The sequence below is a fragment of the Sapajus apella genome, unplaced genomic scaffold (genome assembly GCF_009761245.1).
Source record: "Sapajus apella isolate SASKATOON/1434 unplaced genomic scaffold, GSC_monkey_1.0 scaffold18, whole genome shotgun sequence".
Classification (NCBI taxonomy): domain Eukaryota; kingdom Metazoa; phylum Chordata; class Mammalia; order Primates; family Cebidae; genus Sapajus; species Sapajus apella.
In genome coordinates, this window is record NW_022436958.1 from 21,677,801 (window position 1) to 21,703,271 (window position 25,471).

Consider the following 25,471-nt stretch of genomic DNA (forward strand, 5'->3'; position numbering starts at 1 on the left):
ATCTCCTGAGACTGGAAACAGGAGTTTGCAATCCTTTGCAAGGACTGGGAGATGCTGCAGTCCCCTCCAGGGCCTCAGCAGGGGTCAGCCTCTACTAGACTAACGCTCTCTCCGGGAAGGTGTCTGTGTAAACATTCAGCTGCTGCCCCTCTGCCTGGCCCTTTGTGGAAGAGCAGTGCATTTTGACAGAATTGTGGAGGGAAAGACCCTCCAAAAGAGAGCAAAACAAACACTGCAGTGTCATAGGATTTGTCCTAGGGAGACAATTCTTCATTGCTGATAATTATAATGGATATAGTACTTTGAAACCTATTACTAATTTTTTTCTTTTCTGTATACATAGCCTTTTTCATAGTCCACACTCCCATCTATCTGCTGGGGGAATGGGAGTTAGAGTAGGAACTTAGGATTCTTTTAATACTAATTTTGTGTCCCTAATGAGGCAATGTGAGGAAAAGTAAGAATTTTAAACATGTTTATGCTTTAACACAATAAAACCTAGATCTGGACTTCAACATGGAGACTGCTAGAAACCAGAGAGAACTCAGGATAGGATATTAGGGAAATTCACATAAGACAGAGAGAAGTACAAAGAGGATCTCCTCTTCTATTACGGCAGTGAGAGGGCAGGAGAAATGGGGCAAGAGACAGGCCAAGGTCTGCAGTGACCACCCACCCTTGGGGGTGAAATTAAAGGAGGAGGGCGCTATCCTTATCCAACTAGGCATAGCCTGAGAACACGGGAGCCAGAGGCCTGCATCCTTCTATGCAGCCCAAGAAAGGTTCCAATTCTCTAGAAGTTCCATATTCAGCTTAGGCCTGCATCCAAGATGGTGTGGGGGAGGCCCAGGATAATGCTCACTTAGGGCCAGATGGAGCCAACTGAATCTCAGTGAGCCCATTCAGGGACGCACAGACGACTACACCTAAGTAGCCACAGAGCCCTCATGAGAACACAGCAGACAACACCAGAGCTGCAACATCACGTAGAGCCACAGGATGGTGATTGAACTGAGCACATGGATCCAGAAACCCTTCTCTTCCTCCTTGCTCCTCCCCACCTTTCCATTTAGTACATGTCACCTCAGATGAGAGCAGTGGGCCCAAAGAAGAAATTGGATTAATGCATATGTAAACAAAAATAAATCATCGAAATGAGACTGTTTAAACCAAAGACAGAGATACTGTTAATTCTCAAGTTTAAAAACACTATCCCCTGCCCTCTCCCCCAGGAGGGTGAGTATAGTGAGAAATACCGGATAGCTAATGGAAAATAATGTACATCTTCTTTGCACATGTGTGTAATAATGTTAAACTATAACATGTCCATACAATCAAGAAAAGAATTGTATATTTTTAATAGCTCCCCTTTTATACAAAGGATTTGAGGCAGCTATAACCTATGTATTAGAAAATAAACACTCAAGGAAAGATCAAAAGATCTTTAATAAGTTTTAGTTATTTGTCATGAAAGGGAGAATGCCGAAGATACACTTAGTTTATGTGTTTTAACATATCGAAGGTTAGTATGAGAGGTGTGATAAAATAAAGCGTTTTCTTTATTTATGAAATGTCAATATTTCTGTGGAAGAAAAGCAGCAAGAACTGTGTTTTTTATGCCTTTATCTTCAGCATTTCCTAGACTTCCTGGAGCATGGTGTATGCTCAGTTAATATTTATTGAATGAATAAATGAAAATGTAAACTGCTTAGCCTCAGAATAGATAGCTTAGGACATTTCTGGAGCTCTCTCAAGCCATTGCTGGTGGTATGGGCTGATGTGGAAGAGCCAGGGGAATCTGATGTGGCAGGAGGTAAGGACTCTCAGTTACCCCATCCCCACCTGAGAGACCTGCCAAAAAAGGAGGAGATCTGGCCGGGCACGGTGGCTCATGCCTATAATCCCAGCACTTTGGGAGGCCGAGGCGGGTGGATCACGAGGTCAAGAGATCGAGACCATCCTGGTCAACATGGTGAAACCCCGTCTCTACTAAAACTACAAAAAATTAGCTGGGCATGGTGGCGCATGCCTGTAATCTCAGCTACTCAGGAGGCTGAGACAGGAGAATTGCCTGAACCCAGGAGGCGGAGGTTGCGGTGAGCCGAGATCGCGCCATTGCACTCCAGCCTGGGTAACAAGAGCGAAACTCCGTCTCAAAAAAAAAAAAAAGACGGTGGAGATCCAAGATGGCCGTTTAGGAACAGCTCAGGATTGCTGCTCCCAGTGAAAGCGCAGAGGGTGAGTGGACGCCGCGTTTTTATTGCCCACAGACTAGGAAATTCCCTGGCAGAGGTGCTCCACGGTCGCCAGCGCGGCTGTTGCGGCCAGCGCGGCTGTGCCGGCCAGCGCCGCTGCTTTGCCCCGCGCGGCTGCTTTGTCGGCGCCCCGGAGCCGCGGTTCTCCGTACAAAATACACCGGTCCGGGTGCCCTTTAGGCTGGCGATTGGAGCCACGGGAAGTCGCCCATACACTGGTTCAAAAAGGGGACTGAGCAGAGAACCAAGACAGTAGATTCCAGGGCCAAAAAAGAAAAAAAAAAAAAAGCGCCACAAACCTCAGTGCCGCTGTTTAAGCCGTCCCAGTGAGTGGCCGCAGGGGAAAACAAACAGACCCCGGCGCCTCTTCAACAGGCGACTGGAACACCAACTTAAAAAAGGCTCTGAGGCAGGGAGCCAGGCGATCAGTCTCGGCTGGCCCCACCCCCACAAAAGAACAGCAACCAGAAACTCTGGATTGAGAGTTTCACAGCCAGCGCAGCTGAACCCGGGAAGGTCCAGCTCTGTGGGGGAGGGGCGTCCGCCATTACCAGGGAGCCCGCCGTTGCCAAGGCAACCCGCCATTGCTGAGGCAGCCCGCCGTTGCCAAGGCAACCCGCCACAGCAGAGACTCCGCCCCAACAGAGGCGGGCCACCATCGCCAAAGCAGTTCTAACTACACCCATATAAACAGGACTGCAGGGAAGTTCACTCGGCAGCGGGGCGGAGCCCACAGCAGCTCAGCAAAGCTGCTATAGGCCGACAGTGACTAGGCTGCCTCTTTGCTGGGCTGGGCAGGTCTGAAGGAAAAAAAAAAAAAAGAAGGCGGCAGCATAACGGAAACTCATAAATAAAGCCCTAAATCCCTGGGACAGAGCACCAGGGAACAAAAAGCAGTTTATGAGTTCTCCTGCAGCAGACCTAAAAGTACCTGCCCAGCAGCTCTGAATGAACAACAACAAAGCTCGCAACTCACCATTTGAGCTCCTATAAAGAAAAGACCGTCTCCTCAAGCAGCTCCCTGACCCCTATATATCCAAAAAGACACCTCATAGAGGAGAGATCAGATTGACACTAGGCGGGTATCCTTCTGGGACAAAGATAGCAGAAGAAGAAAACTGGTAACAACCCTTGCTGTTCAACAGCTGCTGCAGGTGAACCCCAGGCAAGCAGGGCCTGGAGTGAACCTCAGCAGACCTACAGCAGAGGGGCCAGACTGTCAGAAGGAAAACCAAGAAGCAGAAATAACCTCATCATCAACAAACAGAACGTCAATCTGAAAGATTTGAGACCCAATCTGAAAGCCAGCAACTACAAAGTCGACAGGTGGATAAATCCTTAAGGATGAGAAGAAACCGGCGCAAAAAGGATGAAAACACCCGAAACCAGAACACCTCTCCTCCTAAAAGGGATCACAACTCCTCGCCAGCAAGGGAACAAGGTTGGATGGAGAACGAGTGTGATGAAATGACAGAATCAGAATTCAGAAGGTGGGTAATAAGAAACTTCTGTGAACTTAAACAACATGTTCTAACCAAATGCCAAGAAACTAAGAACCTTGAAAAAAGATTTGACGAAATGCTAACAAGAATGGACAAAATAGAAAGGAATATAAGTGAATTGATGGAGCTGAAAACTGCAACACGAGAACTTCGTGAAGCATGCACAAGTATCAACAGCCGAATGGACCAAGCAGAAGAAAGGATATCAGAGGTCGAAGATCAACTCAATGAAATAAAACGGGAAGGCAAGACTGGAGAAAAAAGGGTAAAAAGGAATGAACAAAGTCTCCAAGAAATGTGGGACTATGTGAAAAGACCTAATCTACGTTTGATAGGCGTACCCGAATGCGACGAAGAGAATGAATCCAAGCTGGAAAATACTCTTCAGGATATTATCCAGGAAAACTTCCCCAACCTAGCAAGGCAGGCAAACATTCAAGTCCAGGAAATACAGAGAACACCACAAAGATATTCGTCAAGAAGAGCAACCCCAAGGCACATAATCGTCAGATTCACCAGGGTCGAAATGAAGGAGAAAATACTAAGGGCAGCCAGAGAGAAAGGTCGGGTTACCCATAAAGGGAAGCCCATCAGACTCACAGCAGATCTCTCAGCAGAAACCCTACAAGCCAGAAGAGAATGGGGGCCAATATTCAACATCCTTAAAGAAAAGAACTTTCAACCCAGAATCTCCTATCCAGCCAAACTAAGCTTCATAAGTGAAGGAAAAATAAAATCCTTTGGGAACATGCAAGTACTAAGAGATTTCGTCACCACCAGGCCAGCTCTACAAGAGCTCCTGAAAGAGGCTCTACACTTATAAAGGAACAACAAGTACCAGCTCAACTAAAGGGCAAAACAGCCAGCTAGCACCAAAATGGCAGTATCAAATTCACACATAACAATATTAACCCTAAATGTAAATGGACTAAATGCCCCAATCAAAAGACACAGACTGGCAAATTGGATAAAAAGCCAAAACCCATCGGTGTGCTGTATCCAGGAAACCCATCTCACATGCAAGGACACACAAAGGCTCAAAATAAAGGGATGGAGGAAGATTTACCAAGCAAATGGAGAGCAAAAAAAAGCAGGAGTTGCAATTCTCATCTCTGATAAATTAGACTTTAAAGCAACAAAGATCATAAGAGACAAAGAGGGACATTACATAATGGTAAAAGGATCAATGCAACAAGAAGAGCTAACGATCCTAAACATATATGCACCCAATACAGGAGCACCCAGATACATAAGGCAAGTTCTTAATGACTTACAAAGAGACTTAGACTCCCACACAATAATAGTGGGAGACTTTAACACCCCATTGTCAACATTAGACAGATCAACCAGACAGAAAATTAACAAGGATATCCAGGACTTGAACTCAGACCTGGACCAAGCAAACCTAATAGACATTTACAGAACTCTCCACCCCAAAGCCACAGAATATACATTCTTCTCAGCACCACATCACACCTACTCTAAAATTGACCACATAATTGGGAGTAAATCACTCCTCAGCAAATGCAAAAGAACGGAAATCGTAACAAACAGTCTCTCAGACCACAGTGCAATCAAGTTAGAACTCAGAATTCAAAAACTAACTCAGAACCGCACAGCTTCATGGAAACTGAACAACTTGCTCTTGAATGTTGACTGGATAAACAATGAAATGAAGGCAGAAATAAAGATGTTCTTCGAAACCAACGAGAATGAAGACACAACATACCAGAATCTCTGGGACACATTTAAAGCAGTCTCTAGAGGAAAATATATAGCAATAAGTGCCCACATGAGAAGCATGGAGAGATCAAAAATTGACACCCTATCGTTAAAACTGAAAGAGCTAGAGGAGCAAGATCAAAAAAACTCAAAGTCTAGCAGAAGACAAGAAATAGCTAAGATCAGAGCAGAACTGAAGGAGATAGAGACACAAAAAACCCTTCAAAAAATCAGTAAATCCAGGAGCTGGTTTTTTGAAAAGATCAACAAAATAGACAGACCACTAGCCAGATTAATAAAAAAGAAAAGAGAGAATAACCAAATTGATGCAATAAAAAACGATCAAGGGGATATCACCACAGATTCCACAGAAATTCAAACCATCATCAGAGATTATTACAAACAACTCTATGCACACAAACTAATAAACCTGGAAGAAATGGATAAATTCCTGGACACTTGCCTCCTGCCAAGCCTAAACCAGGAAGAAGCCGAAACCCTGAACAGACCCATAACAAGGTCTGAAGTTGAGGCAGCAATTAAGAGCTTACCACCCAAAAAAAGCCCAGGTCCAGATGGGTTCACAGCTGAATTCTACCAGACATACAAAGAGGAGCTGGTACCATTTCTTCTGAAACTATTCCAAACAATACAAAAAGAGGGAATTCTTCCCAAATCATTTTATGAGACCAACATCATCCTGATTCCAAAACCCGGCAGAGACTCAACAAGAAAAGAAAACTTCAGGCCAATATCCATGATGAACATAGATGCAAAAATCTTCAATAAAATACTGACAAGCCGATTGCAACAGCACATCAAAAAGCTTATCCACCATGATCAAGTAGGCTTCATCCCAGGGATGCAAGGCTGGTTCAACATACGCAAGTCTATAAGCGTAATTCACCACATAAACAGAACTAAAGACAAAAACCACATGATTATCTCAATTGATGCAGAGAAGGCCTTTGACAAAATTCAACAGCCCTTTATGCTAAAAACACTCAGTAAGCTAGGTATCAATGGAACGTATCTCAAAATAATAAAAGCTATTTATGACAAACCAACAGCCAATATCATACTGAATGGGCAAAAACTGGAAGCATTCCCCTTGAAATGTGGCACCAGACAAGGATGCCCGCTCTCACCACTGTTATTCAATATAGTATTAGAAGTTCTAGCCAGAGCAATTAGGCAAGAAAAAGAAATAAAGGGCATTCAAATAGGAAAGGAGGAAGTCAAATTGTCTCTATTTGCAGACGACATGATTGTATATCTAGAAGACCCCATCGTCTCAGCCCCAAACCTCCTGAAACTGATAAGCAAGTTCAGCAAAGTCTCAGGATACAAAATCAATGTACAAAAATCACATGCATTCCTATACACCAGTAACAGACTTAAAGAGAGCCAAATCAAGAACAAACTTCCATTCACAATTGCCACAAAGAGAATAAAATACCTAGGAATACAACTAACAAGGAATGTAAAGGACCTCTTCAAGGAGAACTACAAGCCACTGCTCAACGAAATAAGAGAGGACACAAACAGATGGAGAAACATCCCATGTTCATGGTTAGGAAGAATCAATATCGTGAAAATGGCCATACTGCCCAAAGTAATTTACAGATTCAATGCTATCCCCATCAAGCTACCAATGACCTTCTTTGCAGAACTGGAAAAAACCACCTTAAACTTCATATGGAACCAAAAGAGAGCCCGCATAGCCAAGTCAATTCTAAGCAAAAAGAACAAAGCGGGGGGCATCACAATACCAGACTTCAAACTATACTACAAGGCTACGGTAATCAAAACAGCATGGTACTGGTACCAAAACAGAGATATAGACCAATGGAACAGAACAGAGGTCTCGGAGGCAACACAACCTTTCTACAACCATCTGATCTTTGACAAACCAAACAAAAACAAGCAATGGGGAAAGGATTCCCTGTTCAATAAATGGTGTTGGGAAAGCTGGCTAGCCATGTGCAGAAAGCAGAAACTGGACCCCTTCCTGACACCTTACACTAAAATTAACTCCAGATGGATTAAAGACTTAAACATAAGACCTAACACCATAAAAACCCTAGAAGAAAATCTAGGCAAAACCATTCAGGACGTAGGTGTAGGCAAGGACTTCATGACCAAAACGCCAAACGCATTGACAACAAAAGCCAAAATAGACAAATGGGACCTAATCAAACTCCACAGCTTCTGCACAGCAAAAGAAACAATCATTAGAGTGAATCGGCAACCAACAGATTGGGAAAAAATTTTTGCAGTTTACCCATCTGACAAAGGGCTGATATCCAAAATTTACAAAGAACTAAAGCAGATTTACAAGAAAAAAACTAACAAGCCCATTCAAAAGTGGGCAAAGGATATGAACAGACACTTCTCAAAAGAAGACATACGTGAGGCCAACAAACATATGAAAAAATGCTCATCATCACTGGTCATCAGAGAAATGCAAATCAAAACTACATTGAGATACCATCTCACGCCGGTTAGAATGGCGATCATTAAAAAATCTGGAGACAACAGATGCTGGAGAGGATGTGGAGAAATAGGAACACTTTTGCACTGTTGGTGGGAGTGTAAATTAGTTCAACCATTGTGGAAGACAGTGTGGCGATTCCTCAAGGACCTAGAAATAGAAATTCCATTTGACCCAGCAACCCCATTACTGGGTATATATCCAAAGGATTACAAATCGTTCTACTATAAGGACACGTGTACACGAATGTTCATTGCAGCACTGTTTACAATAGCAAAGACCTGGAACCAACCCAAATGCCCTTCGACGATAGACTGGATAGGGAAAATGTGGCACATATACACCATGGAATATTATGCAGCCATCAAAAACGATGAGTTTGGGTCCTTTGTAGGGACATGGATGAACCTGGAAACCATCATTCTCAGCAAACTGACAGAAGAGCAGAAGATCAAACACCGCATGTTCTCACTCATAGGCGGGTGTTGAACAATGAGAATACATGGACACAGGGAGGGAAGCACTACACACTGGGGTCAGTTGGGGGGAAATAGGGGAGGGACGGTGGGGTGTGGGAAGCTGGGGAGAGATAGCAAGGGGAGAAATGCCAGATGTAGGTGATGGGGAGGAAGACAGCGAATCACACTGCCACGTGTGTTCCTATGCAACAATTTTGCATGTTCTTCACATGTACCCCAAAACCTAAAATGCAATAAAATAAATAAATGGGAAAAAAAAAAGGAGGAGATCTGAGGACTTTGCTATGTGACGACACCCCTACTTCCATAGGTTGTGAGGCTGGGGTGTGTATCTGTGCATGTATAAGGCAGTGTTTTCTGGCAGGGGTGCTTGCTGCAGCCTCAGGTGAACCAATACAACCTTTGCTGATACCCGCTGGAGAGGTATCTAAGAATTGAGACTCTAGTCTCAGGGTTGGTTTAGGAGGCAGAGAAAGAGCACAAAAGCATGGACTCAGGGAGGCCTAAATGTTATCCAATTGCACATCAAGACTGTGCTTTCTTTTTCTGGTATTAGCAATTCAGGGACAAAATTAAGCCAGATAGAAAATTGCCATGGAAGTCAGAATGTGAATAGTGCCCGCATCATAAAGCAAGACAGTAGGAAGTGAAACATTTTGTCTCAGGCCAGACACTGTGGAGCATGGATTTGGCAGATCTGATGCAAGACCCTCCTGATCACAAGGCTGGACTGGGTCATGGGCTGTGCCTGGCACACAGCCTTTGTTTGCAAATCACCCAGTGGCCAGGCCTGAGTTTGCCTTGTGCACTCCTGTGTGCACAATTTTTAAAAACGAAACCTTTTCCCATGCTCTTCAGGTGACTGGCCTTTTGCAATACAGTCAATCAAAAAACATTGCTGAGAAACAACCCACCGTAAGAGCAGGATCAAGTCTTGAGAAGATTGAAAAGTGGGAAGAATAATTTAAGACTGCCCAGAAAGCATTAACTAGCTTTCTGCTTTCATCAACTTTCATAGATTCCACAAGATTATTCTGAACTTCACCCAAATGACGATCACTTTTCTTAATGTCTGGCTGAGTTGTTACATGGGGTCCATAAATCTTAGCTGGTGTTACCTGGCGCTGTTAGTGATCAAGATCACTGGCTGACTGAATATGCACTGGAATAGACATGTTAATCAGCCTAGTTAATTCGCTGGGGTAATTAATTGGTGAACAGTTATCTAATTAGCTAACACTTTCACTTCTCAAAGCCAGAGGTAAATGTCAGATTGAAATAGGTGGTTCTTCTCATTATACCCTAAAAACAAATTGAGAGATATGGCATGGAATAGCAAATAAAATTACGCAGGTGCCAGTGATAGTGAGTCTGTTGAGTATCAAAACTGCCAGTGCTTGCTAGGAAGGAGCAGCAGGTAGACGAGCCTGAGACGAGTCAGGAGGTAAGAGACAGATGTATTACTAAAAGCTATCAACAAGAACTACTGTCCTAAGTTACAAAGGCAGCACACATGTTAAAGACTATTTTGCCTCATAGTCGTCATTATCTTTTCCAAGAGAAGTGTCCCCAGGACTTTTTTTTATATCTGGGCACAGTTGCCAATGTCTAGTTGGTGGTAGCAGTGGCAAAATTTAGGCTACATGGATTCCCCATCATTGAGTCCCCTATTCTTTTACCTTCCTATTTTGTAAATTTTGCTGCCTGACCAAGATGGTCCCAAGGAGGCCAGTGTGGCATTCGAAGAGTTTGCCAAGAATGACTATCACCAGGAAGAGGAGTGTCTTCTAACATGGAACACTCAGTTAGGATGTGAGCACTTGATTCTTGACTGCGATGCACATTCTTAGAGAGAAATCCAAGCATATTAGGAGGTGTCTTGTATTTGCTGCTGTTTGGCATTTATGGACATTTTAGGTTCTGACATGCCTGAAAGCCATGAGACTATGTTCTTCAAACTCTCACCAGCAAAGAACTTCAGCTGATTGCTATGAGAGCAGAGGGAAAAAAAATCAGGATGGAGCTATCTAGTCTTCTAGATTTTCCCATCCCAAAAGTGAAAAGTGAGAAGCATTAGCAAAAGTAGTGAATTCATGCCTTTCTTAGCAGAGACTCTGTTTTCTGAAAATACTAAGCTATATTTCATTATTCCATATGGATTAAACCCTGGTTCAATAGATTTTACCAACAGCCTAGGGTTTAACTAAGGAAAAAGGCCCTGGGAAGTAAGTTTTGTTTAGTTATCAGTCCTTCTATGTGAACTTGAATGAGCAAAGTTCAGATAAAGGGACAGTCTGAGGTCCTGACTTTGAATGCTTTCCTAACTTGTGATGGCAAAGAATGAAAACGAGTTGGCAAGGGGCTGGATATGGGAAACTGAAATGTTTGAGAACCAGAAGTTCTCATGTGTACTGGACACGGTTTTGAGACAACCTGGTAGGCGTGTTTTAGAAACCAAAAGGGGGCTTGCATCTGTACAGTTGTCTCAAAGCAAATAAGTCTGTTTGCAACGTCAAACCTGTGTTGGGATCAAGGACAGATGTAAGGGAAAGGTTCTCACCAACAGCTAACAAGCTAACCAACCTGGTCGAAGAGCTAGGATGCCACACCTTCAGAGGGAGCCTATCTTCTTGAGGAAGCACCGCTCTGAGAGCTGGGCTGTGGTATAAAAGGCATGTCAGGGAGGGCATTTTTTGTTTGATAGGATAATTTAAAATGCTAAAGGGAAAAGTTCCTTAGTAATTTCACAAAAAACTTAATTCTTAAGGGAGAGTATCATTCTAACTTGGAACTGAACTCTTATGACTAGATCTATAATCTGATAGCAAGTCGCAATATTTCTCTTTCTTGACATCAGTTTAAGAGTGACTGTTCACATAGTAGAGAGAATGGCTTCGGTTTTACCTGCCTCCAAAAGATCCATGAGATCTGACAGGAATACATATGTTGGGTGAGTAATTTTGGTTTTTTAAATTTGTTTTGATCAGACAGATGCTCCTTGGATTTTGTATTAAATGATTAGATAGTGGGCCTCTACAGTTAAGCAAATTTCTTAAATGTGGAGATTATATCATTGGACACAGCTCATAAAACAATAAAAATGTCTTTTCAATGACATTTTTTACTCCTTGGTTTTGGGGGTTAGGGATTGGCTCATCTAAGAAAACGGAGCAAAATAGGTCACAAAAAACATGCAAAAGTTTAGCCAACCTTCAGTAGTAAACAAATGCAAGGTTCAGCCTGGGACTCACTATAGAGTTCAGCCCTTAACTGCAAGACCATGGGCTGCATAAAAAGGGTCTCCCAGTGCCCGAGGAAGCTTTAATTGTGTTGCAGGATATTGTGGAGTGATTTCATATGCTTTGTGATGGAACCGACATAGAATTTACTTCTAAAACACAGTCTATGTGATTCATCCCATGGGTAGACATAAAATTGCTGAAGTTGTCTACAAATTTAGCTCCAGTTCCTGCCCCAGGTTCACAGAACATAACAGAGCATTAATCATCGTGAGGCATAAGGAGATTTTGCAAGTTCCCTCCGACTCCCTGAGAGTTGTGTGAAATGTTTTGCTTAGAGCCTCCATTATGAGCATTTCAGAAAACACTCCATTTGCCCATCCCAAACAGAGATAGCTTCCTGCACATTCCCTTCCTTGGGGCAGCCCAGAAGAAAGAGAAAAGGAAAAATTAAGAAGATGAAAATAATGGCAAAGACTTTTTCCCAGGCGGCACTTTCTTTTGGTTACCAATATTTAATACTTACTATGTAGTATAATTTGTGATAAGTTGCTAAAAAGATTATTCTGTGCGTTAGGAAAAGTAAAAAAGTTTGCAGAGAAAACAACACATACATGCTTATTTAGTAAAAATTATATATTTTGGAACAATCAAAGTGTTATAAAAACTACATTCACATTGGGTAGAAATTTGGTGTGAAATCCCAAACAAGATTTTTCTTTGGTACTGATAGAGTGATCATCTTAGAATTGCTTCTTGATGAGCACAATGAAACGAGAAGCTTCTATAGACATTCCCCCAAATTTTCTGACTGAGAAATGATTAGACATAAGGATAGGGCATCAAGGAAAACTAAAGAATATCTTCTAATGAATTAATAGGAGTATTATAATAAAAGTGAAAATAATTAATGAATCTGCTGGTTGGAGAATTTCTCCTTGAAGATAAGTGGCATAAATCAGTGATTTTAACAAAGTCCAGGTCTCCTTGACCAACTCGATCCAAATTTCTAGAGATAGGGTCTAGAGATCAGTACTTTTTAAAGTGCCCCTGGTGATTCTGACATGTAGCTAGAGTTTGGAATCACTAGGGTAGATGAAAAAGACTCTTTTGTAGAGTAATGATTCACAGACTCAGTTGGGAATCCAAAGGAAAATTTTCCAGGTCGTGAAAGCAGTCTTGGCAGGGTGAAACAGAAAGTGTAATAGAATTTGGAAGAAAAGGTGGATGGCAGTGTTTGTCAAACTTTATTGTACATGTGAATCACACAGAGTTTGTTAAAATGCAGATTTTGATTCAGTAGGTATGGGGTGGAATCTAAGGTTTTGCATTCCGAACAAGCTCCCCAGGTTTGCAGATGCTGCTGGTTCACTGACCACACACTGTGTAACAAGGGACTATGGGTAAATTCTTGCCTCACAAGAAAAAAAAGGACATGTCCTTTTGCTTTGGGATTTTTAAGCTTGTTCTGAAGTAGTAGTGTACTAACACTATGGAATACTTTATTTTTGAAACTAGGTGTGTATGACCCAGTAACTAATTAAAAATCTGTTACTCTGGATGCTTTTGAGACAGAAGTTAATAGTATTTTGTTCCACTTTCTGAACAGTTAAATTTAATTCAACAACAGAATTTGTTAAAACTTAGGGATTCAAGAAGGATATCTGAGATAGCTTGCATCAGGGGATTCGCAGTCTTTCTAGTGGGATGGAAACTTAACTGTATTATGATGTGAAATGCTGTCTACCAGCATTATAATGAAGCAAATGCTTTAGGAACACAGTGAGAAAAAAAAATACTGACCAAGGAGAGAAGATGCTTGGAAAAGCGTTCATGGAAGAGGTAATATTTGAACTGGACCATGAAGAAAAATGTGAATTCTGATAGGTGAAACGTGGAAGGCAGGGGAAGGATGTTTGAAGGACAAAGGCCTGAAGCAGGGGTTCTTAACTTTGGCTGCAGCAAAGATCATTTGAGAAGATTTTAATATTTTAAGTCTTTAAATTTAAAATACCGAGTGTCTAAATTAATTGGTTCCTTGTCACCAGTGGTGGTTTTCTTTAAAGCTCTCTGGTGATTTTAATGCACAACCAAAGTCAGAGTCAATAAAGATACAGAGAGGCAAGGCTTGGTAAAACGTTTTGAGGTGTGTGGAATGAAAGGCAGGGGGAAAGGCCAGGATACATCCAGGATTACAGGATCACACCTGTAATTCCAGCACTTTGGGAGGCCAAGGCAGGTGGATCGCTTGAGGTTAGGAGTTCGAGATCAGCCTGGCCAACATGGCGAAACCCTGTCTCTACTAAAATGACAAAAATTAGTTGTGTGTGGTGGCGGGCACCTGTAATCCCAGTTAGGAGGCTGAGGCAGGAGAATCACTCGAACCCGGGAGGCAGAGGTTGGGGTAAGCTGAAATTGGGCCACTGCACTCCAGCCTGAATGACGGAGCGAAACTCTGTCAAGAAAGAGAGAGAGAGAGAAGAAAAGAAAAGACAAGAAAGAAAAGAGGGAGAGAGAGAGAGAGAAAGGCAGGCATATGGAGAGAAACGGGAGGAACAAAGAACAAAGAAGTGCCAGACGGTTCTCGGCAAAGACATGTTGATCCACTGTGGTGTGGCTGTAGATACCTTCTTATCACTAATAACTCAAGTGGCATGTAATTACTACCCAAATAACCAACAGCTACAAACGATCTGCTTCATAATTATGAACTAGATTGAATTAAGGTCATTCATACAGCCATCATCAGCTCACTGTCTTGCATTCGATGGTATTTTACAAAGAAAGAGAGGAAGGACTAGTGGTCTAGGTAGCCCTGTCGAGATGGGGGTTTGGGGTGGAAAGAAAGTGGTGTATTCAGCATGGTTGGTGGAGTCCTTAATGGCAGTGCTGTTCAAAGTGGTGTCCACAGGCCAGCAACATCAGCACCAATGAGGAGCTTCCTAGAAATGCAAATTTGGACATATATCAGCAACCTGCTGAATCAGAATTACCAGAAGAGGAGTCCATGAAGTGTCTGGCTGATTCTTATGCAGGCTAGACTTTGAGAAGGTAAAATAAAATACAAATAGCTTACTCAAGGTTGCACAATTAGGACATATATGGTTGAACTTGTACTGGAACCCCAACAATTTGAATGCAGAGACCAGTAGCTTATATTACATAGCCTCCCATGCAAAGAAATTAGACGACCATTACAGTCAGACAGAACTGAACAGAAACGGCTGTTTTGTAATTTACTGGTTGTTAATCTTGCACAAGTTTCTCAACTTCTGTAAGCCTTGGCTTCTTTGTAAATTAAATTATTAATTTTACCCAGCCCATAGAGCAGTTACGGGATACATGAGTTAATGCACTTGTTAGATGCAGTTTTCATGTCATTTTCATGCTTAATTCATGAAAGTAAGTGTGAGCAAATATTAGCCATAATTATTGTTGTTATTATTATACTACATTGCTTGTCAATAATTTAACCCTAAAAGAAGGTTTATGTTCAGACTCTCTTTCTTGTGAGCTTTCTCTCCAATTTTTTTTTTAATGTACTCTTTGTGTAATTTTCTTTTTTCAGAAAAAGGTTTGTTCATGTTAAAAATCCTTACTTGGATTCAATGGATGAAGACATTCTCTATCACTTGGATTTGGGGACAAAAACACACAACCTACCAGCAATGTTTGGAGATGTAAAGGTAAAAACATTTCTAATTTCAGGAAAAATGATCAAGTTTTCTCTACTAATTATTCTTCTTGCCTTCCCAAAATAATCCATATACCTTTTGCTAGTGAAGTCCCAATAGGAGCTGAAGCCACACTCATTTTCTGAAACAATTTGGAATTTGTATATCATGAACAATCATTTCCACCTCAACAAGACATAAAGGTTCCCTAACGAAATCTAGTGTAAACACGTTATTTGGCTACTCTTGTTCCTGGAGATAAATACAGTTTTATTGACAATACCGCCAGGTGCTGAGAATTCATTATGTTTTAACAGATTCAGCTCACTACTTAACATCTACATTTATAGCCGAATCTCACTAGTTCTCATTTTATTAAATCATAGAAATAACTCAACAAATAGTTTAACCCTAACTATAAATATAATATTATTTCACTTCTGGAAAATAACCGTTATCTAATATTTCATATTATTAAGACTTTTTTGTTTCATAAGAAATATTTCATAAAAATTATTTATCAAATACTATCAGAAAATTGTACTTCTGCATTATGTTTTATCTGACGTATATTTTAATTATATAAGCAATTTGTGTTCATTATTTAAAATAGGGAATACAAAAAAGAATATGATTTTTAAAAAACACCCAGTAGTCCTGCCACCTAAACATAGACATGATCAATTCATTTTTTTCTATCATTTTTAATGAATAGACTTTAAAATGGTTGTAATTATATAACTGCATTCTGCGCTTTATCATGTAACTTTACGTCATTAACGTTTCTCCATGTTACATTCTTTTGAAACATTTATGGGTGTCAAATGGTATACCACATATTACTACGACTATTGACTTTTATGTTAAAATATTTTCCACTATAATCAGGACTCAAATGAACATCTTTGTACCTAAATATTTTTTTACATTTAGGTCAATTTGCTTAGGTGATTCATAGAAATGGTCAAAGAGACTGAACTTTTAAAGAACTTTTGTTTTCCAAAAGACTGTATCTATTTACGGTCGCACTAATGGAGGATCTTGCAGTTTTCACCTGACTTTTTCATTTCTTTAGCAATTACAAGAACAAAAATAAAAGCTTCACATCTACTATTTCACGAATATCTGCACGTTTAGCTCTTTTACGTGGGTTTAGCAGATATTAACTCTCTCCATAAAACAAGAAAATTACGTTCAGAAAGGTAGAAGGTTACAGTTACACTATAGAGTGTTAGAGCTGAGACCTGAACCAAGTTTTTCCAAGTTCAATCGCCAGGGTTTTTGCTCACTGCACTAGGCGGACCCTTTGAGTCACAGTAACTCAGGATAGTCTGTAATTATTTAATCTTAGCTTTTTCACTTACCCAGTGGGTCAAGAGGCAGGTAAGGAAAGGGGAGGAAGAAGAGGGAGAGGCTAAAAAGGAGGAGGAGGAAGAGGGTGGAGGTAGAGGAAAAAGAAGGGAAGAAGAAAGGAAGGAAGGAGGAAGGGAAAGAAGAAAAGAAGGGAAAATGGGAAGAAATAGATCTATGATGTTTATTATCAGTAGGTGCTGAGTGGCCTTCTCCGGCTCCCTCTCTTTTAGGAAGGAAGGTGTGAGGTGTGGGTGAGTATCCTGGCAGCCAGGTGACCCACCCTTTCTTCACTCCTCTCCAGGCTGCGCTCCTGGCCTTTGTGGGACCTATCTCTATCTTGTGCTTCATTTTCTCAATGTAACTTCTTCCCCTGCTGCTGTGTTGGTTACTTATGCTCCAAGAGTCATTGATCAAGACGGTCTTTAATACTCAATAATCAGATTGTACCAGAATTCAAAAGTTAGATTTGAGGTTCACGCCTCACAATAATTATCCCAGAACCCTTGTTAATTAAAAGACTTTTCATAATTAATGAACTAAGGCACATAGCTAGTTAATAAATTTAAAAGACTTGAGATAAGTATTTGAGACAGAACATGATCTATTATCTCCATATCTGGGTGTCTGTCTCTCCTCTACCATTTATGGAGTGCTTTCTATATATCAGACTCTGTGTGGCACATGCAAATGGTACATTCAGTCCCCACAGCAACAAAAGTAGTCATTATCTCCACTTTACAGATGAGAAAACCCAGGCTTGAACATATACATAGTGTTATAACACACATATAATATATGTTTGTCTCTAATAGGCATGACACAGCTGGTAAGTGGAATGGCTGAGATTAAACTTTAGGTTTCTCTGATGGAAAAAAGTAATGGCTCTTTCTCTGTTCAAACAAAACAAAACAACACAAAAACAAAACCAAAAGCACTATGTTTTAGTACTTGTTAGTACTCCAAGTATTAGTTTCTGGGAAATCATTTGGATGGAAAACTTTGTTTTAGAGATAAAAATAAGGGAACTTACATGTATCTCTCTCTCTCGCTCTCTCACATGCACGTGCATGCACACGTGCACACACACACACACACACACACACACGCATGCACACACACAGTTGTCTCATTTCAGTTATAATCCCAGGAAATAGACCTTCATATCCCTGCCTGACCAGATTTTGTTCAGCACTTATTCTCAGACACTGTCATAACCACTATCCAGCCTTATACATTCACCACCCACCTGGTTGTGGAAACTTCAGTAAATTTTGGATAAAAAGACATGTTCTGTGTAAAACCTGTTTTGTCCCATCACAGAGCAACTCTACTGATTGAGCCATTTTGCTGAATAGGAGACAAAAGTGTGTGTATGTATGTGTGTGTGTGTGTGTGTGTGTGTGTGTGTGTGTGTGTTTTGTGTGTGTGTTTGTAAATTGAGGAGCAGGTAACATAGATCCAAATGATCAAAACTGGCCATTTAACCTAAACTAGAATTTTTTCAAGGCAGCAGGTAAAGTCTGATTTGTTCTCATAGATGGTTTCCTCAGAAACTTGCCTTCCTCTAGCCATGTTCTTCTCTTTGAATAAGAACATTCTACATTCAATTTCTTGACGCCCTTAAATCCCAGCACAGCAGTCCTGGCTAAGAAAAGAGGACATAATCCAACAGTACCTGAAAACTCAGCCTTGTCTTCACAGAGATGATAATCATTATTAATAGCATTATCTTCAAATAAAGGAGAACTCTGAGTGTATAAAGTTTAAACTTTAGACTCCAGCAATCACTCCCATTTCCTTTATATTCTTACCATATCTAAAAAATTGTGCTACTTGCTACTGTGAAATCTCAGTAGCTTAATACAGTTTAAGTTTACTTTTCACTCACATTAGGTGCAAAGTGAGTATTCCTGGTTGATGGACAGTTTTCCTACAACTGGTAATTCAAGGACCCAGGCTCCTTCCATAATTGTTACTCTGCTTCCTTCAAGGCATAAATTGCTAAGTTTCCCAGTGTGTCAACATCTGTCCAGCAGATAAGAGTGACAGTATGTAGGGTCACCAATACGGCCTCCTTGTAAGATGGGAGATTTCTATGGGCTAAGACTAGAAATGGCACTCATTACTTCTGCTCAAATTCTAGTCGCTGAAACTTAGACATATGACCTTGTCTAACTGGAAAGGCGGCTGAGATGTTAAGTTTAGCTGGGTGCCCAGAAAGAAGGGCAAACAATTTAGGTAAATAGCTAATCAATCTCTGCCATACTCGCTAGAAAGAATAGACAATTAATACATATTGCAGAGAATCCTTTGAAGTTATCTATTCAATATCAACATCCAAATGTGTCTTTTATAAAATCACTAACTGGTATCCTCTAATTTCTCACTAGAAATTTCTAGTAATATGCAAAATTATTACTTTATAAGACCATGTAATATGCATTTTGAAGGTATCTATATTGCCTTGTTAACATAGAAAATGCATAAAATGCAATAGACCAGATTAATATAACATGGCAAAGTTAAGACTTTTAAGATACTGGGGATATCTAAAGCTGAGTTTTTTTCTGGCAGTCATTAGGCAAAGTCCTTAACATGTTTTTGTAATGCCTCTGACTCCTTGCCAGTGTGCTTCTAACTTCTTTGATAAAACCAGGACAAATGATCATTTTGTTTGAGACATAAACACAGTAAGTGTCACTTAAGGTCAATGTTAGTTGGTGGTCTTCAGCCATATTTTACTTCTCATTAAAGTGGCCGGACTGAAATTTGTGTCCAGAGGTGATGTTTAGTGAATCTGGTTTCGGAGTAAGGAAAGCTTTAAAAATCAAGCTGCTTCTGTCTGTCCATATCATCTTTATGTCTCCAGAAATATTCAGAAATTCCTGTTGATTACAGCAATATCTACAGTTCAAAGGAGAATTCAAACCACAAGCTATTCTAACATCTGTTTTGGTTTTATGGTCAATCTGAATAGTTGTAATTTACATTCACTGGCACCACACAATGAGATTATTTTCAAACTACTGTATTGTGTTAAAAAAACATTTCCTTGGACTTAGATCATGAGCCAAGTCTTAACTATTGATACCAACAAAGAAGAAAATTCCATGAATTCTCAATAAAAAGTTTAAAACTCAGGTGAAACCATGGTCTTAGCCTCTTTTCTACCAGTCTTTATGGCTGACTTCTATTTCAGTCCATTATTAGCTTACGGCTCCATCAGGGAAACTCATAAGAAGGCAGAGAAAAGACAATGTTAAGGGTAGAAGAGAAGCAGAGGGCCTGGATACAGGGCTAATTACACCCCATGATTGAGAATGAGTATAGCTCAAATGGAAATAGAATGCATCATGTAATCAGACCACTCATAGTTAGGGTAAATCATTTGTGAATGGGGCCTTCTATTCTATAACCTCAGTTAGGTATTTCGTTAGACAGATATTCTTTATCCCTGTGATGGACCTTGTCAGCCCTCCCAATCCTCTGTCCAATTCTGTCCACATCAGCAAGATATCACCAACTGCCTTTTCCTTACTAGCGGACTCAAACCAGCTTCATTTGTACTAAATTCTATAATATAGGAACAGTAAGCAAGCTCAAAAGCAGGGATAGGAAATTGCTATGTGATATAAAAAATAATGATCACCATTTGTCCAACACTGAGAAGGTATCTGGATTTGTGCAATGTCCTTTGCCATATGCAATTTCACATTCTTCTTTCAAAACTCTCTGAGGCATACTGTGTTTTTCCTATTTTGGACAACATCTGAGGCACATAGATTATTTGTGTGACACTGAGCAAGCTACTTACTGATGGGGTTGGAGTTCAAAGCCAGGCTTACCTAAACTCGAAGGACAGACCCTTCACTATGTTGTCTTCCCCCTCTCTGCATTTTCCTCACCACTTACTTCAGAATCCCAGACGACTTGGCTCTTGCCACGTTGCGGTGGCCTGTGCTTCCTCCTGAGTGTGAGAGTCTGCCACTGCTCACCTTCTTGTTGCCGACCCCTGACGCTTCTCTCCTCCTCTCCCTGGCATCCACTTCTCCCATACCTGGTCTCTGGGGCTAGTGTACCCCTAAACAGACTGTTATATGAGTAACTGCCATATAACAGATGAGTATTGCCATCTTCTATTAGGTTCAACACCCTTGACTGCTACACCTATCCTAATTTCAGAGAAGATAAAATGTGGATAAAACAAAAACAAAAATAAATCACTTGAATTGAGGCCACAGGGAGATCACACATTTACAGTAATAAGGCTTATTCCGTGAAAATTTCTTCTGAATAAGAAATTGAAAAGTCTTGACATGATTCCTTTAAAGTTTTAAGTTCACACAGTCCATTTCACAATAAAAATTTATGATCGGGGATGGGAAATCAGAAAACATACCTAAAACTGGTAGTTCTGCTTTTGCTCTCATGTCACTTACATGCTATGACCTCAGAACTTACATCCTAAGCATATGTCATGGTAATGCCCAGCACTAGGCTGTCTATGTCAACTTAAGATGCTGATTGGTGTTCACTATAAACAAAAACACCAGGAAACACCTCCTTGAATAATATCATTTATTTTGATTTTGTGATTTTCTTTACTAACTTAGTGCATGAAACTTTGCATCTGTTGCCTTATCTACAGGTTGATGATGCAAATTAGCTAATTCATGGAACATAAACCATGACATCTACACATGCTCTTAAGTAAATTAACTAAAATGTAAAATAAAACATTAGAGTTGAAAGCTGACCAGTGTTTCTTACCCCAGCTGCTATGGCAGGCTCTTGTTTATTTTTATTCACAGTTTGTCTGCGTTGGTGGGAGCCCAAACAGAATGAAAGCATTTGCACTGTTTATGCAGAAGGAGCTCAGGTTGGAGGAAGCTGAAGAAGACATAAAAGACATTTGTGCTGGGACAGACAGATATTGTATGTACAAAACCGGACCTGTGCTTGCCATCAGTGTAAGTATCCATGGTTGCATTTCAGCTAGTCATTGCAGGCTAGAGAAAAAAATGGGAACTTTTCCATGTAGAGGTTCTTTTTCCCTCCTGCTTTGCATTCTTACACAATTAAACTGGGTGTCCAGGTATGAGTTCATTACTGGAAAAAGCCCCTAGGGCAGAACATAGCATGCAGCATCATTTTCATTTATTAGTTACCACTTAGGTATTCAAGTTAGGGGGAAAATCCTCAAAGCACCCCTCCTTTCTCTTTACTTTGTAACTGATTAACACCCCTCAGCCCTCCACCGCAATTTTCCTTCCTCTATCTCTTATCCAGCTTTGGGAATGTCGAGCTTTTAGTACACAGAGGCTTATTTTCAGGACTGCTAAAGTGCTGCTGTTTAACACTATAATAAGCTTGCTGAAAAGCTGCTAATGCATTTCTACTGAGCTCTTATGAATTACTCTCCTGCATTTAGAATATGTGAACAGTTATGGAAGTACACAGTGTCCTAAGACAGAATGAAAGGGGGATGATTTGCAGTTCTAGGGAACATGCAGACTATTTCCCCCTTGGACTCAGCTGGGCACACACTTATGAGGGCATATGTGCATAAGTATCCAATTTGCCTTCCCATGCTTGTCTCTCTGCACAGGGGTGTATTCTGAAGCAATAACTCTGAAGCCATCACATTTCTGGGCAGTGCAACCCTTGTAAGAGGCACAGGCAGGCATGCCAGGGGACAGGGGAAGAATCTCCTGCACAGGGTGGCAGTTCTAAGGAACTGAGTTGTAAGTGGCTCTTACCACAGGGAATAGGCATCATCCATTGATTGTCCTATAGTGTGGACAATCATGAAAATCAGGGAATAAGGAAGGAAAATTATGCAACACCAATGAGGCAGCTAAATTGATCTCCTTTCTGGGCCAAGAATGCGTGAAACTTGCTCAAATGGGAGAATCCATTCACTTATTCACTTGTGCATTCAATAAACCATCACAGAATATCTACATTAGAAGGGAGCTGAATATCCGCTGATTTTGGCAAATTTTTTCTTACCAACATTTGCAGGTTTAGACCACAACTGTCCTATTTTGTCCAGTAAATGGAAGACAAAAAAATAAGTTTCTAAAAAATATGACACTACCATAAATAAGCAGTAAAACTTCAGAGTAAGAAATAAAGCAGCAGTAGACCGATCCTGCTGCCCTGTCTGGGAAAAAGACCTGAAATACATGTCATGCCAAGGTTAGCCAATTAGAAACGGGCCTTACTAGGCAGGCAGGGGATTGACAAATTGTGATTCCTTCTTTGAAAATTCTTCCTCTCCAGTCGTGGTTGAGTGGGGTGTGTGTATGAAAGACAGCACAACAAGTCTATTTGTCATTTTATCAACACGTCACATAATAAGTGACAATCATTAACTTATTAAATGTCTGAGTTAGAAGGAATCTAATAGATCAAATAATAATTCATCTTCTTAATTTACAGGTAAGAAAAAAATAATCATTTGGAAGTCAGGACATATTCAATGGGAACCAGAAATGGGGAACCCAGAGGTTTGAAGTTTCCATAGCTCAACAATCTTGATAGGAGGAGGAAGCTCAGGTGAAAACATCATGGTCACGGCTCCAGTGGTTTTCCAAAGTCTTTGTGTCCAAGAGTAGGACACGATGAGGAACACTTTTGACTCTCTGCTGTTATGTCAGGAAGGAAGTTACTACCAGTTTCTAACTCAGGTCCAGTTTCCACAAATTACAGAATGGAAGATCTTTCTGGAGAGTTATTAGGACATCATGTAGCCACCAGGAATGCTAAATGCTCTGACCTAAGTTGATCCCTTTACTGGTGACATTGATTCTACTGTCCTAAATACTGAAAAATATAACAGGGCTATGGTCATGATCTACAGTAATTTAAACTCCCATCCACGTTCAGTATCAGTTTAAAATTGTTAGGTGGGGAATCTAACCCATGTTTCTATCCTAGTACCTTTCAGAGCACACAAAATTAACAGCAAATTCACTATTTCATTTAGTATGGTTGAAAAGGACTGATGATTTGGCAGCCAAAATTATATTTCCTTCAAATCAAGTCAATCTTGCGAAAAGCTCTTTTTCAAAGGCTCATCATGAAGGGCCCAGTGGGAAGACGGGAAATGGCACCAGCCTGACACACCTGTACACCCGTACACCATGCCATCCCCACCTTCTGCTCTTGACGATGAGGGCTGAAGTCAACAGAAATGGAAGTGAGATACCTCCCTCTGATCTTCACAGATGGACATATCCAACAGCATGTCATGTAGGCGTCAGTTAGGGATGACTTACGTTTTCCTCAGCATTGGCAAAGTCTTAATGATTATGTAAATTTATCCGAGGGCTGTTAACTTGTAATGAAGGAAGAAAATATGTCCTGCTCATGTATCACTTTGCAAGATGTATGATGACTTTCTCTTTCTCTCAACAGCATGGCATGGGCATCCCCTCCATTTCTATTATGCTTCATGAACTCATCAAATTACTCCACCATGCACGGTGCTGCGATGTCACCATTATTAGAATTGGTACATCAGGGGGAATAGGTAAGATGGATTGAATTCTACTATTAGAACTCAGTGATCCCTACATACATAGTAGCTGCCAAAATATGCCATCATATTCAGAGTCCAGCAGAAGCCCATATGGGCTAAAAACTGTCAGAAGGCTGGACTGGAGGAAATTTAAGGAAATCCGCCCACATTGCCTTCTTCTTTTCTCCTTTTTTTTCTTCATGAAAACCCACAGGGAGAGATCTCACTGCCTATTGCAGGATGGTCTTAGGTGTTTACATAAAGAGTAGAAAGTTTGCTAGAAAATATGTTTTGAGGGTAGGGGTAAAATTCAAGTCTTAGAAATTTTTTCAAGTGACAGAAATAAATGTGTTCAAGCAAAACAAAAATCACGAAAATTTCCCAGTTTTATCAGCTAAGTGAGCGAACTGCAAAGCCTTAGAAAAACATTGCTTTGTGCTCACATCAGTTACTACATTACCTCTATTGGCTGTATCTTTTCCTCATCAGTACACCAGAAAGAAACCAGGCTGGGCTTTCAGGAAAGGCTTAAGTGATGCTTCCTAAAGTTTTCACAGAGCCTCCCGCCCTCCCTTCTTCTTTGGCTCTTTAGGCAGCTGTAAGGAGGCCTTGTTTTTGCTTCCAGAATGTGTTGTGATGAAGTTTAGAGGAAACTTCTTCTTCTTCAGCTTTTTCTTAAGGAGCACATCTTGTCAGGGTATGATTTTACCATGTCACCAAAATGCAAATACAGACGCACATGGTAAATTGAGAAGTTTGGTTGACAGGGAGATAGAACTGAATGGACATTAGAAAAAGGGCTGAGATTTGGGAAGAGAAATGGTCATAGAATTAGACATTTTTGGAGCAAAAAGGGATGTCGGAAATCCACACAAGGAGGGGGAGACACGGTGCGTTCAACATCACAAAGGCACCATGGCTGAGCCATGCTTAATTAGAAATTAGACATGTTGGAAAAGATAATGGCCTTTCCACAGCTGTGCTCCAGGAATAAAGCCCAGCCAGGGCCCTTACATCTGGGAGAAAGTAGGACCTTTGTGGACGTCCATTCAAAGAGAGAAATAGAGTGCCAGCAATAAGTGTTAGATCAGGCATCCTTCTAGATTGTCATTTATCCAACAATACCCCAAATAATCTGTAGAAGGGAACAATGCATTTGGGCATGAATTTCAGATAAAACAGCTATTGAAGTTGCCCATAATTTTGGGTTGTGGGGCACAAGGATCTG

At 40.7% G+C, this 25,471-nt stretch overlaps 1 protein-coding gene across 1 annotated transcript in view; it reads left to right on the plus strand.

The window, feature by feature from the left end:
- Positions 1–11,049: 11,049 nt before the first annotated feature.
- The window catches only part of UPP2 (uridine phosphorylase 2), a 31,254-nt gene continuing 16,832 nt past the window's right edge, over positions 11,050–25,471 (plus strand). Inside the window, exons 1-4 of the mRNA XM_032286453.1 lie at positions 11,050–11,402; positions 15,260–15,377; positions 21,530–21,688; positions 24,141–24,255. Of these exons, the coding sequence (XP_032142344.1) occupies positions 11,341–11,402; positions 15,260–15,377; positions 21,530–21,688; positions 24,141–24,255 (454 nt within the window). The 5' untranslated portion in view covers positions 11,050–11,340. The remainder of the gene's footprint in view (positions 11,403–15,259; positions 15,378–21,529; positions 21,689–24,140; positions 24,256–25,471) is intronic.